Source organism: Nilaparvata lugens, chromosome 10 (genome assembly GCF_014356525.2).
Source record: "Nilaparvata lugens isolate BPH chromosome 10, ASM1435652v1, whole genome shotgun sequence".
NCBI classification, from domain to species: domain Eukaryota; kingdom Metazoa; phylum Arthropoda; class Insecta; order Hemiptera; family Delphacidae; genus Nilaparvata; species Nilaparvata lugens.
The window spans coordinates 22099005-22119554 of record NC_052513.1 but is presented as its reverse complement, the minus strand read 5'-3'; the positions used below and the strand labels follow the sequence as shown (position 1 = coordinate 22119554).

General features: G+C 36.5%; 1 protein-coding gene across 1 annotated transcript in view; it reads right to left on the bottom strand.

The window, feature by feature from the left end:
• Positions 1–20550, bottom strand: part of LOC111044830 — a 182476-nt gene that overhangs the window by 81577 nt on the left and 80349 nt on the right. The window contains exon 4 of the mRNA XM_039436654.1: positions 16783–16879. Within this exon, the coding sequence (XP_039292588.1) occupies positions 16783–16879 (97 nt within the window). The remainder of the gene's footprint in view (positions 1–16782; positions 16880–20550) is intronic.

Below are 20550 nucleotides of genomic sequence, written 5' to 3'. Positions count from 1 at the left end.
CTTTACTTTAACAAACTGTTTTGCTCATTTTTAACTTCCTCAACTTTATTTTTACCAATTTCACTTTTATACTTTTTACTTTTCTTTATCTGTCTCTTCTTCTTTCAGTTTCTAATTTCTCCCATAGTTTGTGAATCTTTCATTTTTCTCATTCTCCTCATTCAACCGTCTCCAACCCTTCTCACGTTTCTTGCTCCATTATTTTTCAGATCTTTCTTATCAATAGTTTTATCACCCCGAATAATATTATCATTGATCTCCCTCTTGCTCTCTCCTTCCTGATCAGTGTTTTCTCTTTCACCACTACTTTCACCACAACTCCGCTGCGTTTTTCCGCTGCTTTCTCTTAGACAAATATGAACGTTCTATAATACTAAGATTGATTTGGCACTTGACATTTAATGGAAGATCACACATTGTTTGTCCTTTTTTCGCTCACTGTTATTGTTCCAATCGAGCTTCCAAATGGCGCAAAACCGGCTTGGAACAATTCAAGGAATTCAAGGCTTGATTGGCTTTGTGAATGATATGTATGGGAGTTTCTATGAGTGTTCCAATCATTCTTACAAACTAGTTGAATACATAATACAAAACTATTTCGCCTAATATTCTCCATGGAGAATGATAATAAAATTATTTTGCTTCAGCCTTTTCACTTCCTAAAATTGTTAGATGAGCTGCGGTATGTAGCTTATCCTCTACTTTCTCGTAGATAATCTTAAACGAATGATTATGGCTATTTGGTTTTGGATGAATCCGCAATAATAATTAGGTTCGTTCAGAGCCTGTGAAAAGCGATTTCAAAGTGATAAAGAATACTCACACTATTTTAAGGGTATTTCACTCATGTCTTCAATTCTGGGGTTTGGGGTCCTGATTGTATCTCAGAATTGATAACAATCAGTGAGCTCACAATACATGAATATCAATCTTTAGATGGATATCGTTTATAAGGCATAAGTCTTACAACTAGAGGAATTTCACTCAATTCCAAGTTTCATTTTCACAAATTTCTAAGCCTCTCTAACAATAATAAGTATTGTTTCATATTGTCAGTAGATTGGATTAACCTGGATTCTTATCAATCCATCCATTCGACTGTGGAGTGATCCTGAAAAGCAGGCTGGAGGCAAGTTGCAAATGTCTTGCTTAGAGATGAGATGGGATGTAGGATGATAGAGCATTAACTGATCCCCAGTGATTATTGATGTAAGTAATTATTGTTCAATGGGTGGATGATTGATAGCAGTGATTAATAGCAAGATTATCATCTACATCCATATCACAAATTGACATGCGGTTAGTCGCTCATTATGATTCGAGTTCAATTCAATTCCAGTACGCCAGATTCGTTTCCTTATTATTTTCCGACCTATATTTTGAAATTCTAGTAAGATTTATCTGTCACAGTTGACAAATTTTATTCCGTTAATTTCCCTTTCTATTGTTCGGGAATCTCAAGAGATTAATAATAGACTAATTAATTACTTAAATAGACCCATTATATTAATTGATTAGACTCATTAATAGGCTCCTATCTCAAGGAGGTCTAGTGAACAAACTATTATTGCAACAAAATTAAAGCATTGTAAAAAGTGATTTCTAACACTAATTTAATATTTAGTGAGAAAGGAGACCCACTGTTCCCACACTTCTCCCATATTCATGACGTATTATGGAATCTAAAAAATTCAAGAGAACGAAGTTTTGATACTTGTCTCAATACCTCGTTCTTTTAATAAACTAATTTCAAAAATAAAATTTGTCTGATAAGAAGCTTTAGCACTCACTCATCACCCATACTCGAAATATCAAATATTTGAACATCAATATTAATTATCAATATATTCGATAATTCGACAAGAAAAGAAGCTCAATTAAATCTCTACTAGACCTCGAATGGATATGCAACGATGCTTATCTATTAGTAAATAAATCAAATCTCTCTCGACCATGACTGTTCTCATCAGCAAGAAAGATGAGGGAAGTATACTTCTAACGTCTTTCAAGTTTATTTCTGCAGTTGATGGAAATCCATGATAATTTGAATGGAAGAATTGATTATTCAAACAAAACTGATGAATGGATGACTTAGACGGTGAAAAACTGCTAAGGGAAAGTAAATTCTGTGAAATGTAAAATTTAAATTAAATTTATAAAATCATCATGAAAAATGTATGATCCATAAAAACATATTACTGAACCATATAATATGGTAACATATTAGTTACCATATCTACTATCGACGAAATGGAACAATGTTAATAATCATCAAAGTTGAAACGCTAAGAGTGAGCCTTTCTCAGCATACCAAGAACAGTAGATAGATAGCTCGTTACAAGTTGGAAATGGTGCCGTCTTTACGGCTGCATTAACCCTTTCATGATTTGAAGGCTCTTCTTGTTCCATTCCGCAGAACCGAGCTTTGCTCTTCTCATGACAAGATAAGTAGGTCAAGATACGGAATAGTTGACGTTTAATCCTCACCAGTCAACAGACAAAGGAGCAAGCTTTCCTAATTATCGATTCCTTGTTATTTCAGATGCGGGCGTCTCAGCAACTGCACAACTGTGTTTACGGTTTTTGGTTACAAACACTGTTTTGCTGGGTCATGAGAACAATCGTCGTTTTCAAGAGTAACGTTAATGGTAATTTGATTTTGTACGTGGAATACAATTTGCTTCTTTTACGACTCGAATAACACAATGGAAGCTTCAAGTTGAATAATCAAAGTGTCATCATACTGTATGTGTTAGTCTACACTTAAACCCCGTTACTTGGACCCAGTGTGCAGATGTGTTTCACTCCATCCAGACCTTACCTCTCTCTCGAAATACAACTTTTCAAGAACTCCACAGATGAACTATGGCCACTGCTACCTGTATAGTTGTTATACGATAGCTAACAATGTACACTCCAGTGTACAAGTCGTATAAACCGAAAAAGAGGAAATCCACTTCACCATAACCACTATCAGATCAGAAAGTGAATGTACAGTACAGTGTACAAATCAACCCGAGTAAACACGAATAAGTGTAAGAAGACAGTACTGACGAGTATTTATTGGAATTCTTCAAGAAATATCCATTTAATGAAGATATTCATAACCTATCCTTTATTATAACATGGTCCACTGTTACTCAGAAGGAAATGAACTCATTCAAATTTCAAAACTATCAATAGATTTAATGTTGAGATGCACCTCAGATCAGCGCCGATTCACATTAGGCTTCTAAGGAGTTCAATCGGAACATTCATTGATTTTCCTAGCTTTTGCTTTCCATTTCTGCAAAAATCTTGCATTTGTATGCTTTAACAATCGTCCGTATCCAGACAAGATGTTCCAGTTGTGATTATGGAGATAAGAAGGCTACTAAGAATAGTGAGCAGGTTATTGATAATCATTACTATTCCAGATTCTCTTGAAACATGATGATAAAAACTATTTTCCGGGGATCTTCGGTACCCAGAAACGATATTTCAGTTGAATTTAACAGATAGTGAGAGAAACGAACTAGTAGCTGAAACAGTGACTGAGTAGTGAGGTGTTTTTCGGAGGTGCAGTGAAGGTGAGTGTAATTCCTGAGTGAATGCGACTGGGGTCGAGGGTGAAGCTGAGAGTCGTTCTTCACCAGGAATGGGATGGAGAATTCACATGTCAAAGGAATGAGGAGAAGAAAGGAGTGGAGAAGGGTGAGGGTAAAAAGGAGGAGAAGGAGTAGTTAGAGGAGGAGGTGGTGTCGGAGGAGGTGCAGGAGGAAGAAGAGGAGCAGCACCATGAGGAACAGGTGGAGAACGTAGAGGATGACAAGTAGTGGGAAGAGTAATAATAGAAAGGAGAAGAAGAGCAGAAGAGGGGTGGGAAGGAGGAGAAGGATGACGGGGAGGATGAGGAGGAGTGGGAGGTGGAGGAGGAAGGAATGAGATTCCAAAGAGAGCGCTGTGATAATGGCTCGCGGCTATACAGCCTTTGTTCAACGGCTGACAAAAGTAGACGGAAGTAGAACTGAATGAGGGTAGAGAGGGGAGCGTGAGTGGAAAGGAGGTGAGGGAATGGGAAAGGTTGAGGTAAAAGGAAAAAGGTGGAAAAAAGAAGAAAGAGGATGAAATTCAAAAGTAGAGTGGGAAAGAGAGAATAGAATGAATTAAAGTAGTGAGAAAGGAAAATAAAGCTTGGAAACAAGAGAGGATTTTGATGATTACTGGAAAGAAAAAAAATTTCAGTGGATGAGATCTCAAAAAGGAAAGTAATATCAATTGAGAAAGGAAAAAAGGGGATATATGGATATAATTGAAACATAAGTAAAAATAGAAGACGATTAATATGGATTGAAAAGGAAGAATAGATTAATGATGAAGAAAAAAGAAGATTACGAGAGGAAAAGGAAACTAATTCAAGAAAAAGAGGAAGGAGAAGGAAGAAGGAAGTTCAGGGATCAAGAGAAAAAGAGAGTAAGAAAATAATTATTATGAGAGAGAAGATTTTTCAATGCGTGTTTAAGAAAAAGCGTGAAGAAGGTGATGAAGAGGTAGGAAATAAAGTAATGATGAAACGGAGACAAGGAGGCAATATCAAAGAGAGAATGAGAACAAAACGGGAGGAAATGAGTACAAAGACACTGAAAGCAGTGGAGATGATAAGTAGTACTTCATAGAGAATGGGAGAGAGTGAGAGAATACAATAAGTTTTCTCTAGGGAGTGAATAGAAATAAGTGAGCGAGTTGAAGAAAAGAACTAGGACAAAATAGAGGGAGAAAGAGAGGAGAGTAATGGGAAGGTATGTGAAGTTCAAGAAAAAATAGAGAAATGAGAGGAATGAATGTGAGAAGGAAAGTTTCAGAAGGGAAATACTGGAAGAAAAATCTAGGGGAAAGCGAGTAAACGGGGAAGTGGAGGACTGGAAGAAGAGTAGGAGAAAGACTGCGCATTGTGTAGGGAAAGGTTCAGGAAATTGGATCTGCGAGGTGGTGGTAGTAGTAGTTGGCTTCTCAGGAGAGTCAGGAGACTGGAGTGAGGCATACCAACTGGCTTAAGGTAGGAACTTCAGTTCGCCTGAATTCCAGAGAGAACACCCGATAACTCAGCAGACTGCCTGCAGTTGCCCCGTCCGTTCATTCCTGCAACTTCCTATTTCTCACGTACAATCCAGGCCGGCTGGTCTGACTCCAACAACTCACAAAACTTATACCTATCTCACCAACTCTTGGCCGCCATCATTCACTGTCTGATCAATGAGGAGAAAGGAGGGAAATGATGAATTGTTTGAAAAGGATGCGAGTTGTAAGAGAGGCGTAGAAAAATAGAAGAGAAATGAAGAAAAAAATAGGGGAAAAATCAACAATTGAACCGTTCATTAGATCGACGGTTAAAATGAGAATGTATGAATGAAAAAAGTAGGAGGAAGAGGAGGTGGAGGAGGAGGAGGAGGAGGAGGAGGAGGAGGAGGAGAGGAGGAGGAGGAGGAGGAGGAGGAGGAGGAGGAGGAGGAGAAGAAGTACAATTAACTGGAGACAAGGGTGGGAAGAGACAGAATGAATGAGGAAAAGGAGAGATGCTGCAAGGAGGGTGAAGAAGGAAACAAGATGGAGGAGAAGAGAAGTCCAGAAGAACAAGTAATTTATAGAAGAAATAGAATACAAAAGGAATGGAGAAAGATGAGGAGGCCTTGATCAAGTCGAGCGAGAAAGGAGAGCAAATTAAAAAATATGAAAAAAATAGAAAATTATGAAAAGAGGAAAATTGATAGAAAGAGGACGGTATACTTTCTATTCTAGAGAAAAGAGAAGTAGGTTGTAGAGAAGACACAGGAGCTGAGACCAAATGGAAAGTATAAAAATAGACAAGACGGATGTGAAGAGGAGAAGATGAAGAAAAAGATTCGATGAGAGAAGAAGTAGCTGTATAAAAATAAGGGTGGAAAAGGAAAAGGGGGAGACATACATCAAGCTCAATTCTCGTTAAGAATGTGATAAAATCCTATTGATGTTCAGTGAGTAGCAGGTGAGGCTTGTTCGCTCATTGGACGTGCCTCAATAATTAGGGTATTACTATTATTTAGATCTCTGAAGTGCTACGTAACTGTAGCCTGTAATAACCAATTCTAGATACTCCAGTGGATCAATGACTGACTTCTAAAGAAAAATTAGTGATCATAAGTCCCCCTCAATCATACTCCACTGTAAATTTGATTATTTAAAACTTCAATTTTATTCCATCGGTCTATTGATTCATGTTCCTTTTAAACTGTTTAAATATCAGTATCCCAATTACATGACGGCAGACTTTCGCGATGTTGGCAGTGGTGGAACGCGTCAAGGAGCTTGCTCATTGTCTATTCCAATTCATAGAACTGAGCTTATAACAAGTCATTCCATGTTACTGCTATTATAGTATGGAATTCACTGCCAGCTCATAATTAGATTGCTTGACAGTCAATGCCGGTTCATTGCGGCTGTTGTGACGTTGAACGGTGGAGGAGGGCTTGGCTAGGCGGTTTTGCTCTTAGTTCAGTCACTATATACATTGGTGCATGCAATTTAAATTCTAGTTCTGATTTTTTAATATATTATTTGGGTACATAAAAGAAGTCCAGAACCAATTTCTTCATGCAAAATTTCCTTGTGGATACAGAGTAGTCCAAAAACCTCGAATTCTCGGCTCATTTTACAGCTTTCAGCTATTTCTGCCAAACCTCATAATCGGACAGAAAAATTTGCTCCCGCCTTTTTTCCAGAACATAAAATTCTGAATTAAATGAGAACATTCAGTGTTTATTCGACAGAGACTGGCTCAAACAGCACTCTGGTTTGTGGACTGTATCAATTACATCGAGAACCTTTTGGGGTTGTCTGGCGTCGGGTAGCAAGTTGAACAATTTAAATGGCTAAGTGCACAATAACATAGGCCTACCTTCATGTCCAAATCCTCCTTGCTTCTAGGATCCCGGGTCCAGATCACGATACGAGACGAGACGACACTTGTAATAAATCACAATAAATCAATAAATCACTTTGCAAAAATCGACATTACGAGAAGTGAGCTGTTCGGTTGGCTGGCAAACGGCAACTGGCTCTGATTATGCTATGCGCATCACCTCACCGTTCAATTGCCCCCTCTACCACACAACACCAGACAACAAAGAGGAACATTCATATAACGTCCGAACATTCCGCCCAGCTTGGAAGAACTTCCAATAACAAAGAAAAAAAACACCTATAACGAACCCTACTAGGAAAAAAAATATCTTCACTCCTCAGGGGCCATTGAGGAGACTTATACAAAAGGAGTAGGAGGCCCACGGAAAGGAGAGGATGGGATGAGAAATAATGACTATATACAACCAATATAGATAAAAACAAGAATCAAAGCAACTTGGGAACCTTTCCCACGTGTAAAACAAGACGCAAAAAAAACTAACCACTAAACTTATTGAAGTTCCCTTCAATAAGGCCTAATCTTCATCGAAAGGGAGGAGACATACCCTATTGACAGCCCTAGTTAGACTTCCCTTTGCAGTCTGTACCTCCACCACTCTCACAACTCCATCCTGTCCAGGGAATATCTTCGTTATTCGACCAAGCCTCTAGTGAAGAGGGAGTAGGTTACTTTCCTTTGAGAGAACCATATGTCCAATGTTAACATTACTATGTTTTCTGTACAATTTTGTTCGGGTTTGCAAGCTAGATACATACTCCAATTGCCAACGTTTCCAGAATGAGGATACAATTCTTTTGAGTAAACTCCATAGATTTCTCAAGTTCACCGATTGAATTGATTCCTCTGAGTCTTTACTCTGTGTTGCTAGAGTAATTTTTCTTGCTTCCAATTCAATCTGTTTGGAATTTTCATCATTACCGTGGGTTTGGTGTGGCCAACCAATCAGAACCATTCCACCACGGAGAATTACCAATTAATTCATTGAGCAATAGTCCTCGACTAGCACAATCAGCTGGATTACATTCGGTTGACACATATCTGAATTGCTCTGTAGACAGGTGTTCCTGTACTTGACTTACACGATCTGCCACAAACCTAGCCCAACGATGAGGTGAAGACCGAATCCAACTCACTGCCACAGTTGAATGAGTCCAAGCTGCAATATAATCTATGTTTATAATTTTTGAAGGCACTTCTTGAACTTCATGTAATAATCTAGCTACTAGGACAACCACACGAAGCTCCCATTTCTTCACTACCTCCACGGATGCTATATCATCCCGGTCACATCCCGATTGCCATAGACATTGAATTATACTCTTGAAGGTAAGCATGAAAGGTGTCAAATATCCTAATGGATCAAAAATTTGTGCTAAAGTTGATAAAACATTTGGTTTTGTAGCTAGACTGGATGGAACCTTCTCTTTCATGGGTATTCTCTTTCATTTCTTCTCCCTTTTCGGATTTTGTCCATTTTATTTCAACATTATCCTGTCTATCATCATCTAACTCTTCCAAATTTCGTTTCTCCCTTTCAAAAACATCTTCTGCAATTTCCCTTTTCGGTATGGGTCTTCCCATTGGTTTGATTTCATGTGGACTATGAATCACTTTTAACTCTTTCCCTAAATTACCGTTGATCGGTAAATAACTGTTGAAGGCTATACCTTGTTTACCTGGAACTTCTTCTAAATTATCTCCCAATTCTTCTTCTCGAATCATGGAAACATTTTCTCCGACATTAGTTTTACCTTCCAGATATCCCTATTTGTTTCCTTTGGATTCTACAATGTATCTACCAGTATTCAAACGACAAACAGTTGATTTGTATATCTCCTCACAAGCCATGCCACTTTCCAATAATTTTTTTGTCCTAGGTGGCTCTTCTACGACCCAAAATCGCTTCACCAACTCTTCTAAATTAGCATTGGAATACATGCACAGATTATTTGAGATAGTAGAACTCTCCTCTGATACCTTTTCACATCAGGCAGTTGCCCCTTACAGTTTCTAGGGCAGATGGTGTACCCGCTGGACCAATCACCTTTCTTCCGGACAGAATGAAGGGGAAATATTCAGCACCCAATAAAATATCAACCTCCTCTGAAAGGAATCAGAATCTGCTAGCTCCAGTCCTTCAATATCTGCCCAGTACGCATTTTTTATCTGATTTGTAGCTTCTATTTTGTTGACTCCCGACGCGGTAATTTTTAGTGAAGGGGAGTTCGGTATTTCAAATTCACAGTTAGTAATTTCATCTGTGACTTCCAGTTTAGTATCAGATAATCCATAGATTGGCAAACTATGTGTTTTCTGTACCACTAAACCCAGTTTTTTCATGCATCGCCTTGTAATGGATGACTCGGTGCTTGCACTATCTAATAATACTTTGACCTTATGATAATTGCCTTGATTACCTCGAACTCCCAATTTAACAGTTGGTAACAATACTAAGGAACTATTTACATTCGAAAATACTTTCTTAGCTGAGTCACAGTAACAAATGTTTGATGGCTTTGATCAGCGACGTCGTGCACATCTACCCTGCTCATTTGTTTATTACCGGCCAATGTGTTGGTGTTTTCAACAGGCGGCTGTTTCGGCTGTAAATGGAGGAGCGAATGATGACGCAAATTACAGTGACTGCACGGCTTCCTTCTTCTTCAATCTCTAATTAAGTGCCCTGCCAATAAACAGAATATACATAGTTTCCATTCCTTTACACGTTTTAATCTATCAGACATTTTGAGATTCACGAACACTTCACAATTTTCCAGTTCATGAGAATTATTACATTCAATACATTTCAGCTCGTCTGTTTTCGATTTAACAATCATAGCTGAAGCTTTGTAATTTCCCATAGTGGGTTTCGATTTCCCAAACTGCTTAAGTGAGGAGGCTTCTGACGAAGTAGATGACCCCAATAAATCAGTGGATTTGGTAGCCTCTGAAATAACAGCTTCATCATTCAAAAATATTTGGAAGTTTTTCAAATCGGATACTGTTCCATTTCTTAGCAGTCTCTGCCACTTCTCTCTCAATTCTTCAGTCAGTTTTTTACGTGAGACAAATAATAACGGAATCAACCAGTCATTAACTGAATGACCAATTGGTTTTAGTGCTGCAATATACTCAGCTGAATGAGTGATGAATTTTCGTAGCGAGTCTGGTGCTTATTAACTGCTGGCATATCAAAAATTGCTTGCAAGTATGCGTCAGTCAGCTTGTAAGAGTCATTGTAGCGATTCAATAATATTTTCCATGCCTCAGCATAATGATCACTTGTCAATGGGACTACAGAAATGACTGACAGTGCATTGCCTCTCAGTACAGACCGAAGATACATGTTTTTATATGTCAGCAATTTGACCATTATTATGAATCGTGGCCTCAAATAAATCTTTAAATTGACTCCAAATTTTCAAATCGCCGTCAAAAGTCATTAAAGGAAGCTTAGGTAGGGCAACTAACGAGATATTTCCAGTTGTAGGTAAAGAAACTACATTGGAAGAACTAATAATCAAATTTGTTTGAATAGAATGGTAAGGTTTCGAGAATAGCCTTGACATTGAAAAAAAACTCATCAAATTGGCTCATCAAATTTTCAAGCTCAGTTCCAATCGATGATTTTGTTTGTTATAGTAGCTCTGCATCTTATCTATTATATCATTGAACTCCACCTGGTGGTGATCGATGTGCTCACCCATAACTTTCAATAAATTCTTCATTTTTTATTTTTCGGATCCTTTTCGACAGCTTCGGCAATTTTATTTTATGGATTAATGCATCTCTTTGAAACGTCAAGTCTTCGATAACACCCATAGTGAGGCAATAACAGTGAGCACTTGTCGAGAGAGAGAGAGTAAGACAAAGAGCCAAACAAGAATAAGAGGGAAAACACGAGAGCAGGCGACACAATGAAGTAGTGTAATGAACAGTGGCTAGCTTATCTAATCATACAAGCCAAGCCAGCATTTCAACTTATGCTTGGTAGAAATGATTGGTTATGAGGCTAATAATACCGTATCGATACTCTTGGAACAAACAATATCTGCTATTAATAACGAAGTAACAACAATAATCAATGCAAATAACTGCAAGTATCCTTTGAAAAATGGTTGAGGACATAGGACGGTTGATAGTAGAAAGAAAATGGAACTGGGCAGGACATATAGCGAGAACAAAAGACAACAGATGGACAAAGAAGATAATAGACTGGTATCCACGAACACTGAAGAGAAGCAGAGGACGACCAACCAACAGATGGGACGAGGAATTTAGGAGAGTCTGCGGTGGAGCAACATGGCAGAGGGTAGCACAGGAGAGGACGGAATGGGAGAGGATGAAGAAGGTGTACGGCGGTGTTTGGCTATACAAAGACTAAATTTCAAAAGTGAATGTTATCTATCATGTTCATATTTCATTTGGTGCCAACCAAAGAAGTAACCTCAGCGGAAGCTGATTTGCAACCATGAAAATTTTATTTTATTTTTACTATGTAACAATAGGTAAATACTGTAAAAGTTGCAATAAAAGGTTTATTTATTTATTTATTTATTTTATCCTTTGAAAAAAGTAACAGTTCCAGTTACTGTTACAGCTAGATGACGTATAAGTCTTTCTCTACTTATCGACACGAACTTGCCAGTCCAGCCTTGTGGCGCCAATGCAACAATCTTGAGCAATAAAACTACAACCCAATTATTTACGAAAATATTACTTGTTCTACTCAATTTCCAACCTAAATTGAGCCCAAATTTCTTAAGAATACCACAAATAAAGCGTATATTCATCTATGACGAAAAAAACAAGCAATATACACAGAAAAACCAAGAATAAAATAGGCATAAAAAACGACAAACCTATTAGACAATATTTCAAACTTATGTCCTATTCAAATTCGATATTAACAAATCAATCCGGCCTGGAGGACCATGTTTATTCGACAGAGGCTGGCTCAAACAGCACTCTGGTTTGTGGACTGTATCAATTACATCAAGAACCTTTTGGGGTTGTCTGGCGTCAGGTAGCAAGTTGAACAATTTAAATGGCTAAGTGCACAATAACATAGGCCTACCTTCATGTCCAAATCCTCCTTGCTTCTAGGATCCCGGGTCCAGATCACGATACGAGACGAGACGACACTTGTAATAAATCACAATAAATCAATAAATCACTTTGCAAAAATCAACATTACGAGAAGTGAGCTGTTCGGTTGGCTGGCAAACGGCAACTGGCTGTGATTATGCTATGCGCATCACCGTTCAATTGCCCCCTCTACCGCACAACACCAGACAACAAAGAGGAACATTCATATAACGTCCGAACATTCAGAACTCTCTATCTCCAATGAGTACTGAGTTATGATTTTTCAAAATTAGTGAAATTTGAAGAGAAAAATCAGTTTTGATGGATTTTAGTTTTTGATCAACAATGTCTTCCGATTGTTACCATTTAGATGTATAATTCGAAATCCCTCTGGGCGTATTTTTGTGCTCTACAGTCTGAGATCAGGTAGAGTGCTCTATCTCATATAGATTTTCAGGTACACCTGACAACAATGCTCCTTGTATTGTGAAAAACACCTAATTTTCAGCTTCAACCATCATCACCAACTACATCGTCTTCACATTGATATTTCGCACAATGACATAAGTTCATGAGATTATGTTCTATGAGAATCACCTGATAGATGCACTTCATTTCAGTATTTCCTAGTGGAGAGGCGCGCTTAAGGACACCTCAAGGATCAAAATTTCAAACACTATAACTTCTGATACAATGCTCAGATTTCATCGTACTACACTTCATTCTTCTCGACTCGTCAAGGCGGTCCAAAATCATGCATCATAAGTCGAATTCGGTCGAAAAGTGGAAGATTTATTGTTGAGTGTACTTAAGCCCATATTCCAATACACAAAAAATGGCCAATTTCTATATTCAAAGCTGCATGTCGTTTGAAATACTTCTGATAAAATTTCCAAATCCAGTGAGAATGTGAAAATTGACCCCCTCTACCAACTCCAATAAATAATACTTCCAATTCCAATACCATTCGAAAGTTACAGAAGATTTCAAAAATGGCGATTTCAGTTTTCCCATTTTTTCCGTGATTTTACTGTTGATCAAGAGTTTCAAAAACGAGTCTAATACATCAAAGAAACTCCTGATTGATTCCAAACAGTAGATAAATTCATCAGCTCAGTTGTCTAAAATCCATCTTTAATCACTTTTCCCTATCATAGTACTGCCAAAACCGTTAATATGACAAAAATATCTACAATTTCCGGATTTTTTTCAATAATCAAATCTCACCTACGAAAATATTTTTCCATAAATCGTTCACAGCAGGTGAAAGAGGAAATTATATTGTACATTTCAAGATCAAGTAATGATTTTTATAATAAGGGGTTACCAAGATAAATAGCTTTGAATATAGAAATAGGCCATTTTTTGTGTATTGGAATATGGGCTTCAGTAGACTCAACAATAAATTTTCCACTTTTCGACTCAATTTGACTCATGATACATGATTTTGGACCGCCTTAACGAGACGAAAAGAATTAAGTGTAGCACAATGAAATCTGAGCATTGTGTCAGAAGTTATAATTGTTTGAAATTTTGATCCTTGAGGTGTCCTTAAGCGCGCCTCTCCACTAGGAAATACTGAAATGAAGTGCATCTAACAGGTGATTCTCATAGAACATAATCTTATGAACTTATGTCATTGTACCAAATATCAATGTGAAGACTATGTAGTTGGTGATGATGATTGAAACTGAAAATTAGGTGTTTTTCACAATACAAGGTACATTGTTGAATTATACATCTAAATGGTAAGAATCGGAAGATATTGTTTATCAAAAACTAAAATTCATCAAAATTGATTTTTCTCTTTAAATTTTACTCATTTTTGAAAAATAATAGCTCAGTACTCACTGGAGATAGAGAGTTCCGAATGATCCCATCAAATTCAGAATTTCATATTCTAGAAAAAAGACAAGAGCAAATGTCCGATTACGAGATTTGGCAGAAATAGTTAAAAACTGTAAAATGAGCCGAAAATTCGAGGTTCTGGGCCACTCTGTATCTAGCACAAGGAATTTTTGCATGAAGATATTGGTTCTGGACTTCTCTTATGTACCCAAATAATATATTATAAAATCAGAACTACAATATAAATTGCAAGCACACCCCCTTTCTATATTGACTGGACTATCTATATTCTTTAGAGATGTGAGTGTGTGCGTGCTCATGTCTGTGTGTATGTGTGGATATTTGTATGAGTAAATGTGATTTATTCACTATGAAGATCCTTTGCTTTTAGTTTGCTCTGTTTCTTTTTCATACATTTTATTTATAATCTAGGTATCAATTTACCTTCCTTATTGAAATTAATCTTCTAGTTCCATTGTAAAATGTTGTGTACCAATGAAAGTTTGTGTACCGATGTGAACAATAAAACTTGATTTGATTTGATTTGTAGGATTAAGGTTTATTATTATATTTTTATGTAACCAATAACATCATGTGCCTTATTGCCTCAACTTCGCTCACATCACTTTTTGTAAAATTATAAAGTGAAAATAAAAGACATTTATCTATCTACATGAGTAAATAAATACATACAGAAATTGCTCGTTCAATACTATAGGATTATTGGAACAATTTTATGTTCAAAACCTTTCTAGATTTATCGAAATCGGTTGAATTATCAGATGCACGCGAATAATTATATCTTTAAATGATTAAATAAAAAGACTAACACAAAACTCTACTACACAAAAAGGAGTTAAAGCTATATCTTCATTCAATATACACATCAAAACTGATATATACACAATCAATAAAACAATATCCACATGAAATGTATACCTAAAATATGAAGACTCCAATATCATGTATCAAAATACAGAATAGTGTGTACAATAATTCCAGCCCCTACTTTACCATTACATCAGGTCCAACCAATTCATTGTACTACTTCATGAAAAATTCACAATTATTCCATTTCCAAATCAGTGATACAATGAAAGTTTTTACACTCAATTTTGAGCTGTACCATACTTTTAGCTCATAACCACAATTTGAATGCACCAGAGAGTCGTGCATCGTTTCTTCGTCCGTACTCTCCACAAAAGAGGGAAATACCGTCAATCCATCCACTTCGCTCCCAGTATACAGCATATTTTTCCCAGTATTTCATAGTCATCTGGGGTTTACATACGAGTATCCATCTCAAGCTCCCCTAATAATTCTTGCTCCTCATTCAACACAAAAACGATTTCTTGCAATTTTCACATGAGTTTGGAACCAGTTCTCTTCCTCTTTTTCTCTCTCACTCATGCAATATGCAATAATTCGCTTTCTCGTTTGCAAGAGCTGTTGTATCCGTGCTCCATTTCTTTCTCCCTGTTTTTCACCTCTGGCAGAGTGGTCAGATTCTAAAAGGTTTTGTAGAAATGATGTTCCACAGAACAATAGCAAATGAGAGTTGAATTGTAGCACTAAATGTAGATACGCTTTCATGGAGGGAAATGAAACAAAAAAGGTAGTCTGCTCCGGAAATTGATGGTTCAATTTGCCAGGGTTTCATTCTGCTTCCCAGTCTCATTGAGATTGTTGAATATTAATTAACGTGGAAAGTGTTTTTCGTTTCGTCGACAAGAGTTTTAGATTCGGAAAAAGATTCTCTCTTAGGTCATGTTTCAAGTGGCGCTATTCTCATGTGTGTGAAGGTCTGCATGTGTTTGCTTTTGCGGTGGAGAGGATAGATTGATGATCCGTTGTATAAACTACTGACGATAGAAAGAGATGGGATGTGTTATGGACTGACAATGTGGAGTAATGTGAAAATGATTGATTTCTGCTGACTCTTTCAGAGTTTTGGAAAACGAATGATACATATCGATATTGGAATAATTTGCACTCTATTATTCAATGGAGGATGTTCACTAATGCATGAGGTTATCTCAGTGGTGAGGTGAATATTTTTCTGAATGAAACCTGAGATTGTGCAGAGTTTGTTTGACAAAATATTTCAAACTGAGAGAATATCGGATATTGAATAGAATAATGTTGCAGATACATCACATTACTCATTGTAGACAAAGTATTGAATATAAACGGTTGGAGAATCACTTGAGATTCGATTTGAAACTCCATAGTTTTCGGTAATGATAGATTATGAGTCAACTGAACTTCCATCTAATACACATTGGTTCTAATCTTATCCATTGGCAATGATTCACAATTGCAATCGAAATTCGTAATTTTCTGAATTTTTCAAATATGTTTACATTTAGTATTTGGTGAACCATGGTCGACATTTCATTAGTCGTTATTGTTAGCATACACAAACATATTTTCAAAAACAAAAGTGTCTAATATTACAAGAATATAAGAACTTTTCAGTACAGAACCCTTCTTGCTAAATCAATGATTCACCAGTAGTTCCAGATTCAGCATAGTATTTGGGTAACCATACTTTGAAGAGTTCACAATTCCTCCTCTACACCAAGAGGAATGTTTCTCTTAATTTGGTGAAAATGGTTATAATCATTGCGGATAAATTGTTTTACAGCCACATCCTTCTATTTCATTATTCATATTTAAAAACTCCTAATTGAATTGATATCTTATTGATTGGATGCAATTGGACCGAATTACAAATAAATTGTCTCATGCTTTCTAGTGATTTTCAAAATTAGCACAATTTCATGTTCAATATTCATATGGGAATTGCAATTGCATTTGAATTTTTGTTTACTAATAATTATCAATGTTCAATATCATTGATAGCTAATTAATTAAATGAAAGTGTGGTGAGTGATGACGGAGATTACCTGTGAAGGCGGAGGGTATGGAGGTGAGGAACTGTTTTTGACTTCGAACGGGTACACCAGTATCTGAGTCTTGCATTTCCCGCACCAGCCCCTCCATCTGAAAATTAAAAACATAGAAACAATTTAATATTGTGCGCTAAATGAAAAACTAATACGATTGAAAATTCTCACATAAACTCACAGTAAAACACCTATTCACAATTATCTCTATAATGAATATTTGTGAGGTGACACCTCATAGATGAGTAATTAAGAACCTTTCGATAACAGAAATGCCAAAGAACCGATCTTCATATTTGATTTTATCTCTCATTCATTTATCAACAATCCAATCATCCATTTATTCATTCATCGATCAATCACTTAAACTGTTCATTTATTCAATCGCTTGAACGCTAATTTCACAAGCACTAATCATTGAAATTATTGAGGACTTATAGAAAGCTGACCTACACCTTATTATGAATAGTCTTCACTTGAATATCAAGCCAACAACTTATTTGATGTTTCGTGACTGGCCTTAGGAAGTATATTTTATATATAATATTATTCATCCTGCTCTGAAACTTACAGATTCACATAACTCTAGTTAGATTCAGAATTTTCGAATGCCTTCAGTCATATCTTATCAGATGGCTTGGAAAGTTAAAGCAAATGATAATAGTGGTTGGAAAAATGATATAGTGTGTGGGTTAATTTGCAATTCTTAATAGATTGATCAGAGATCATCATGGGATTATTTCACGGTTGAGGAAGTATAGCTTTCAATCGACTTGGGATTGATAATGGTGTAACAACAGAAATAGTATTTCAAATTGTTCCAATAAATTGAGCTTTGACAATATGAAGTCGTTCTCCTACAGTGAGTAGTAAACCCTTCGAATAGAAGGAAATAGCGAATCAGTGATTGAAGATCTAAAAATTCATAGAAGATTCATAGGTTCCGATTGCAATGAATAACTGAAATAGTAGGAGACATGCATTCGTAGCATAGATAAATATCAATTAGGTTGTAAATTAATCTCTTTTGTGAAATTATTTTTGAAGCCTGGCGCCACTAAGGGATTCCATGGAGATATAGGCACACAGAATCTTGGCAATCTGTTTTTCATTTTCCGGCAGTATTTTGATAATAGTGATTGTATAACTACTATAATCGAGATTGAGCAGTTTAGCTTATAAAAATTACAGGCTTTTATTCGAACAGCTTTGAAATAACAGGAGGATTGAATTTGGTCTGTAGGATTCGAGTTGATGAGGTGGTTTTTTTAATTCCTGAAACATTATCAGTTCAGCCACTTTCCATGTATCAGGGACATGCATTGAATAGGTAGAATGAGCAGAGTAATACCTTTTCCTCCACCTACTGTCTAAAGTGCTTACTTTACTCCGCTTAAACGATACTATACAACTATTACATAACTTTTTAGAACTGATCTGATGGTATAGATTAGATACCATTCTCAGACTACATCCCACAAGCATCAACTCTCATTATTTTGTAGTAACCCATAAATCAAGAGTACATGTGATAGATGTTCAAATGAACACAGATGAAGAGCTAATCATGGAAATACTAATCAATTCATCAATAAATCGTATCATCTTCTAGAATTCACAGTTCAGTTCTTTGTCATACTATCAAATACATTTCCAAATTCCTTAACTATACTCAAATCCATCTTCCAATCTCGTATTATATTCTGAAACTCATTTCTCAAGGACGTTCTCGCATGAGCGAACGATCACATAGCTTCAAGTTGAGTAACGAATAACATAAAGTGAACGGAATGGTCACATCTAGTCTGAATTTCAATGCTGGCACGATCCAGCTAGGGGAGTCTGGCTTTACGGGCGCACAGCACTTCCGGATCTTATTTATCTGGTCCAATGACGTCAAAGCCCCTCAACTCTCTCTTTGTGCACAGTCTCTCTTCTCTCTTTCCCCTTCAAATCACCTTCATCTTCTCTCTCCTTTCTATTATTTTCTCTCATCTCGTTTTCTTCATTTTTCTCTCTCTTCACTTCTCTTCACATCTTCTCTCTTGTACCTCTTCGTTTACATTTTCTCTCTCGGCTCTTTATTTTCATCCTCCTCTTTCGTATCTCCTCTCTCATTCTCTCTCTTAATGTGATAAATCAATCAATGAATAAATCTCATAACCTCTCTTCCCGTATCCTTCTCTTCCATGACCCTCCTTTCCACATTTTCTCTCTCATATCTTCTCTTCTCATTTCCTCTCCTATACCATTCGTTCATAACTTTCGCTCTCATCTCTCATTTCTTCTCTCTTCATCTATGCTCTTTTCATCTTCTCTCCCATGTCCTCAATCTTTCTATATTCTCTCTCATCTATTCTCTTTTCTACTTTCCTTATCTCTTCTCTTTGTTTCTCCTCTCTTCTGTTCACTTTGCTGCGCTTCTTGGCCCTCCCCAATCCTACATCTCACTGGAGCAATAGCGGTTCAGTCCACTGCCCCTTAAACCGTTATTTCATTGATCGAATCAGTGTACCAATTGCCTAACACTCAATGATCTGTGTATATCCCTCAACATGGGATTCAGTAGCATTCATTCAATTAGTAACAGACGCATCAGTATTCGATAAACTGAGTCATTTATTACTGGAAACAAAGTGAATAATATTGAAGACCGATCGATATTTGAAATTGTTTTCCACGTGCAGAATCAATATTCATCAATTCTGAGAATAAATCTATCGTTACTGGTTCTATATGCTAATTGAATAGTGCTAAATGAAGTTATCCACTACATTCTAGAGGAGATTATGAGATTTGAAGCTTTCCTTGAGATTTTGAACTCACTTATTCCAGAGATGTGTCCTACTGTGAGAAACATTTTATATTTTGAATAGAATAATCAACAGTTCTATGCTTCAAATTTGAATGAAAATAAGATGTTCTTGTTTTGAATCATCACTATATTCAAGAAAAATTAATTTCAATTTTCAATTTTTTTTAATCATAAACTATATGAAGAATGTTTGTCTCCAGAGAAATAGAGGATGAATTATTCATTGTAGGTTCAGTTTGCAAGTAATCATCACAGTTTGAATATGATTACAGCACTACCAACAACTGATTTCCTTATTCTAACCAAATTAGCGTATCATCATTTTACTCCGAGTGAAATACGAGCAGAAATACGTAGGTTCAGTCGTGCCTGAGATAAAACTGTAATATAAAAGACAATCGCGGAATTTTTCGTCCCGTATCAAAGATCGCATTACACCCTCTGCAATCGAGAGGGCTTCATTGAATTACAAATCGGATTCAGGCTTTATATGGATGAATCCGATCCGGGAATTGGCTCAAAAGAATCAGACAGAATATTATAATAAGCAGTCCCTCGGCAACCAGATTTATGAACTGAATTGGATCATGAATATTCCATTCTAGTAAATGAAGGATGTATAGATAGCTCTGGAATTCATAATGAATTTGAATTATTTCTTCTTGTCGCTCTATATTCTCTTTGCTTTGTTTGTGTGAGGCTGATCTGAGAGATATACTATTATGAAAAAATCGATGAGAATTTGATTCAAAACATTGATTTCTGCTCGACAAGAATATATCCAATATAACTATTATACTATGAAAGTGATGAAGTTAGAATATTCGGAAGATCAAAGTAAACTTGATTTGACTTTCCATTTTGACTAGAACTTCTTGAGATATTTGAATCTATTCCTTTCTTTGGGAAATTAATGTAATTTTGTCAGCTATTGATATTCTTCTAGTAATGGT